Here is a 6,104-nt window from a genome sequence, read left to right as displayed (position 1 = left end):
GTACATGATAGAAAATGGTTAGATAGGAATACCTTAGGTGAAGATATCTGTGTATATAAAGGTATATTTGTTTCATGTATTACTTTCCCCCCACTTCTCAGACTGAGACTTTAGCTGGAGGAATGTCACTGATGTTTTCATTGGTTGATGTAGTGGAAAGAGAATTGGACTTGAAGTCAGGAGAGTTGGGTTTGAATGCCACATCTGAGTCTTACTGGCTATGACTGTGGTTGTGGGGAAGTGATTATATCTCTGTGATCCTCAGTTACCTCATTTGAAAGATGAGAATAAGAATATTTTCCACTAAAAATTTTGGGAACAAAGTAATATATGAAATTAAAATTGCTGCATTGAGTTATTAGAATTTATGTTATCTGCTTATTATGATTATGTTGCCAGTATAAATGAGACTTAGGGTTTTCCAAAATGTGTTGATGCCTTCACTCAACAAATATTTTTCTGTGCCCACTATGCACAGAGCCTTGTCCAAGACACTGGGATAGAAAGGGAAAAAAATGCAAAACAATCTTTAATCTCAGGTAGTTTACATTCTATTAGAGAAATAGGGATAAACATTTACACAAATAAGTAAATATAAGATAAGTTGAGGAAGAACTGCTTTAGAAACTAGGCTTTTTGTAAGTGGTGAGCCAGTAGCTGGCTTACAAAGACACAAAGGAAGCTTGAGATTCTAAAAAGATGGGGTAGGGCATTTGGGGTATGGAGGATAGACTGTGTAGAGGGAAAGAGATGGGGATAGAATTCTGGGTCTGGGGAACAGACAGTAGGCCAGTGGGACTGGATTTGAAGTACATATATGAGAGCAAAGTGAAATCAATCTGAACAGGTAGGCTGCATTCAGATTGTGCAGGACTCTAAATATCTGGGTGAAGAATTGTTATTTTGTTCTTAAGGTAACAGACCTTAAGGGATCTGTTCAAGACATGAGTAAGCAAATAACATGATTAGCTATGGGCTTTAGGAAGATGATTTTGTAGGTTGTTAGAGGATAGTTTAGAGGAAGGAGAGACTGGACTTTTAATTAAGAGGTTTTTGCAATAATCTAAATGAGAGGAGATGCCAATCTGAGTTTGGGCGATGGCTTCTTAAGTGGACATGAGAGGTTATGCGTTTATGTAGTAGATGAAGAAGTGGAAAGACTTGGCAGCTGACTGGTTAGGAAATGGAAGATGTAGAGAATAAAGATTGATTTCAGTATTGCAAGCTAGGCTTCTTGGAAGGATAGTGGGATCCTCAACAGAAATGGGAAATTAAATCGGTAAGTGGTTTCAGGTTGAAGGTTTGGCATAATTGTTGAGTTAGAAATGCTTTGGGGGCATCTAGCTACAAATGTCCAACTCTTTGTGATGTGTGGATTGGAGTTCAGGGCTGGATTTACTGACTTGGGATTGATTTGGATGGAGATGCTAATAGCAGTGGAAGCTAATGAGTTCATTGAGACGGTAGAGAAAAAGAGGAGAGGGTCTAGGACAGAGCCTGGGGGCACAATTGTGATTTGGAGGCAGCACAGGGTTAATAATCTGCCAAAGGAGGCTGAGAGGAAAAGTCAGAGAGGTAGGAGGAATACTAGTACCAGGAGAGCCAGAGTCATGAAACTTCATGAGGAAAAAGTATCCAATAAAAATAGGTGGTCTGTGGTGTCACATGCTGCAGAGGCCAAGAATCAATCAGTCAACAAGTATTTAATAAGCACCTACTATTTTTCAGCCACTTTCTGATGTGCTGATGATACAAATACAAGTCTATAACAATCCCTTATATCTATGAATTTAAATGAAGATTACAAAAACATTATGATTTAGAAATCACTAGTAACTTTGCAGAGAAGAGTTTTGAACATTTTTGAACTTTTTTTTTGAACATCTGCTTTTAGAACTTTGAGTTCTAAATTCTCTCCCATCTTCCCTCTCCACTCACCCTCCCTAAGAAGGCAAGCAATTCAACATAGGTTACAAGTGTATCATTATGCAAAACCCTTCCACAATACTCATGTTATGAAAGACTAACTATATTTTGCTCCCTCCTATCCTGTCCCCATTTATTCATTTTTCTCCCTTGACCCTGTCCCTTTTCAAAAGTGTTTGCTTTTGATTATCTCCTCCCCCATCTGCCCTCCCTTCTATCATCCCCCTGTTTTTTATCCCCTTCCTCCTCCTTTCCTGTGGGGTAAGATACCCAATTGAGTGTGTATGCTGTTTCCTCCTCAAGTCAAATCTGATGAGAGTAAGGTTCACTCATTCCCCCCTCACCTGCCTTCTCTTCTGTTCCTACAGAACTGCTTTTTCTTGCCACTTTTATGTGAGATCATTTACCTCATTCTATCTCTCCCTTTCTCCCTCTCTCAATATATTCCTCTCTCATCCCTTAATTTGATTTTATTTTTTAGATATCATCCCTTCATATTCAACTCACCCTGTGCCATCTGTCTACATATATATGTATATACGTACATTCCCTTCAGCTACCCTAATGCTGAGAAAGGTCTCATGAATTACACACATCACCTTTCCACATAGGAATGTAAACAAAACAGTTCAGCTTTAGTAAGTCACTTATGAATTCTCTTTCTTGTTCACCTTTTCACACTTCTCTTGATTCTTGTATTTGAAAATCAAGTTTCTATTCAGCTCTGATCTTTTCACTGAGAAAGCTTGAAAGTCATCTATCTTATTAAAAATTCATATTTTGCCTTGGAGCATTATACTCAGTTTTTCTGGGTGGGTGATTCTTGGTTTTAATTCTAGCTCCTTTGCCCTCTGGAATATCATATTCCAAGCCCTTCAATCCCTTAATGTAGAACCTGATAGCAAGTGTGTCACATGTCTGAGGCCGGATTTGAACTCCAGTCCTCCTGACTTCAGGGCCAGTACTCTACTAACTGTGCCACCTAGCTGCTCTGAGAGTTTAGTCTTTAAAAGAAATGTAACATTTCTACATACATATATGTGTGTGTTGATGTAAAGTTATATTTCCTTTTTTTCTCTTGTGCATCTTGAAAATGGTTTGTTCTTGTTCCTTTCATATACTCATGTCTATCACTACCCAGTCAGCTACTTCTCTTGCTGCTCACAGAGGAAGTTCTCCTTATAAGAAATCTGTATGGTCAATGAAACCAAATCAACAGAATCCCCATGTCTGAGAATCCATACCTCATTCTGTACCTGTAGTCCATCACTTTTCTACCAAGAAAAAGTTGATAATATTTCCTCATTAGTCTTATGATAGGATTTATCACCATTTTGTTCCAAGTTCTAAGAACTTCCACAGTAGTTTCCCCTGTCATGATTATTGTGGTTTTACATAAATTTTTCTTCTAGTTACACTGAGTTCACTCTGCATCAGGTAATGAAAGTGTTTCCATATTACTCTAAAGGAGTGTTTTTCATCACTTCTTCTGGCACATAGAATTGCCACGACTTTCCTATATCACAATTTGTTCAGCTACTTTGCAATTGAAGGATGCAATAGGTAAACAGGATATAATTACAGCAGATTGAGCAAGTGTTTTCTATTGTTTTTCCTAGAAACAGCAGCATTTCCATGGGAAATTTCCCATAGTCCTTTAGACTAGCAACATCTAGTTTAATGATTCCTCTTTGCAGAAATGCCAAGTTCTAGAAGCAAAATAAGAGAAGAGTCAGAATTGAAAATCTTCACTCTCTTCTCTTGTGATTTTTAGAAAACAAGTGCAATCTTGGAAACCAGGACTGTCCTCATAGTCAGTTACCATGAGGTGGATAACATCTTCAGATGTGGAAAGTGGTCCTGTGAGAGGTGAAGGAACATAGAGGAGACTCTATTTCTTTAGTGGAAATTAACAATTGTGCTTAGATGGCAGAATAGCATTTACACATTTGGATGTAGTCTTTGCATATAGTTAAGACAGGTTCCAATGATGTGATTAAACAATCCTCTTCACTCTTAAAGCCTTTTCACTTTCTCACACTAGTAAAATTAACAAATTATATAGCATGATTGGTCCAGGGCAAAAATTTGGAGGCAACAAATATATTCATCTCTGCTTTCCTTATGCGCACCCTGCCATGATGCATAGGAGCAAGGTATGAGAGTATTATAGAGGGATGGACATATGAGAGTTGGCTAGTGAATATTTACTGAATAGACATATATGAAACTTAATCCTGTATTCTACTTTAATCTCCTTTTCTTCTGTTTAGACAGACTCTCTTATTTTGGGCTCTCTTTTGAAGACTGATGTCTGGCAATAACTGCACTGTTGTGACTGAATTCATTATTTTGGGCTTAACAGATGATCCAAAACTTTGTGTCATCCTCTTTGTGATATTTTTGGGAGTCTATGCTGTCACCTTAGTTGGTAACCTTACCATAATCACATTGATCAGAAATAGCTCCCAACTTCACACTCCAATGTACCTTTTCCTCAGCCACTTGGCATTTGTAGATATTGGATATTCCTCAACTGTCACACCTGTTATGCTCAAGAGCTTCCTTGTAGATAAAACCATAATCCCTCCTGGAGGCTGTGCAGCCCAGCTGCTCTCTGGGGGCATCTTTGGGACAGCTGAGTGCTTCCTGTTGGCTGTGATGGCTTATGATCGGTATATGGCCATCTGTAACCCCCTACTCTACTCCACCAACATGTCTCCTAGGGTCTGCACTCTCTTACTCTCCACACCCTACTTGGGTGGTTGTGTAAATGCTTGGATCTTCACTGGTTGCTTATTGAATCTGTCCTTCTGTGGACCCAATAAGATCAATCACTTTTTCTGTGATTATTCACCACTTTTGAAGCTTTCCAACTCCCAAGATGATCTTGCTGAAATTCTTCCTGCTGCCTCTGCTGGGTCAATAATTATGATCACTGTGCTGATCATCATAATCTCTTATGTATATATCCTCTTCTCTATCTTGAGGATAAGCTCCACTGAGGGGAGATCCAAAGCTTTCTCAACTTGCACCTCCCACCTCACAGGAGTCACTCTCTTCTATGGCACCCTTACATTCATATATGTGATACCTAAGTCCAGCTACTCAACAGATGACAACAAAGTGGTGTCTGTTTTCTACATTGTAATTATTCCTATGTTAAACCCCTTGATCTACAGCCTAAGAAACAATGAAGTAAAGGGGGCCCTCCGAAAGCTATTGAGTAGGAAACATCTTTTTTCATGAAATCAACTCAATACAACAAGTATTTATTAAGGGCCTACTATGCTATATTTCATGTATGCAAGGAAAAAATGAAATATTTTCTCCCTTTAAGAATCTAACATTCTACTGACAGAATTGTTAGGATTAAGTAATATCAACAATTAGGCTGTAGGAAAAATATATTTTCATTTTGATGAGTTAAATTTCTGAATTTAAATGTTGATTGCAAAGGTTTGAAAATGCACACGGCGTTCCACAGACATGGATCTCCCACGTCTGCAAAGGTGTATGGAGAAGTATCTTATTGTGCTTCTTTGGCTCCATGATTATTTTTTGGGAATCTTGCAACCCTCATTTTCTGTTGATGTGTGCAGTCCTTTCCATTTGCATTATTACATTCATTATGTGTGTTGTATTCTTGATTCTACTATCACGACTCTGTAACAGATCATGAAACTTTTTTCTGTGTTCCTATATTAATCATATTTATTGTTTTGTACAGCACAATTATATTCTATTATGTTCATGTGCCACAATTTGTTTAGCCATTCCTCAGTCACCAGGCATCTGCTTCGTTTCCATTTCCTTACTACCACAAAAGTGGTGCTGTAAATATTTTGGTGTATGTGGGGACTTTACTTTTCTCAATGATCAACTTTATGGCATAATACACCTTAAAAATGTTTTGTTTTTCCTGTGGGATAGCTGTTTGTGAGATGTGAAGAGGGAGGGATCCTGGAAGAAATTTAGGTCATGAAAAGAAATCAATAAAGAATCATTTACAAAATAAAACTTTCCTCAACCTGACCCCTTTTTACTTGTTTAGTCTTGCACTTTACTCCTCTCCATGCAGTATCCAGTCTAGCTACACTGGACTGTCTGCCTTTCCCCACACATGACACTCCATCTTTTGTGTCTTTATACTGTGTGTCTCACAGGACTGAAGTGCT

General features: G+C 38.2%; 1 protein-coding gene across 1 annotated transcript; it reads left to right on the top strand.

Moving 5' to 3' along the window:
- Window positions 1-4,236: 4,236 nt before the first annotated feature.
- Window positions 4,237-5,175, top strand: LOC118853628 (olfactory receptor 480-like). Its single transcript, XM_036763798.1, has one exon. It carries the CDS (start codon window positions 4,237-4,239, stop codon window positions 5,173-5,175), a length of 939 nt encoding a protein of 312 aa, XP_036619693.1.
- The last annotated feature ends 929 nt before the right edge of the window (window positions 5,176-6,104 follow it).

Source organism: Trichosurus vulpecula, chromosome 6, assembly GCF_011100635.1.
Source record: "Trichosurus vulpecula isolate mTriVul1 chromosome 6, mTriVul1.pri, whole genome shotgun sequence".
Lineage (NCBI taxonomy): Eukaryota > Metazoa > Chordata > Mammalia > Diprotodontia > Phalangeridae > Trichosurus > Trichosurus vulpecula.
This window is presented reverse-complemented; position numbering and strand designations above follow the sequence as displayed.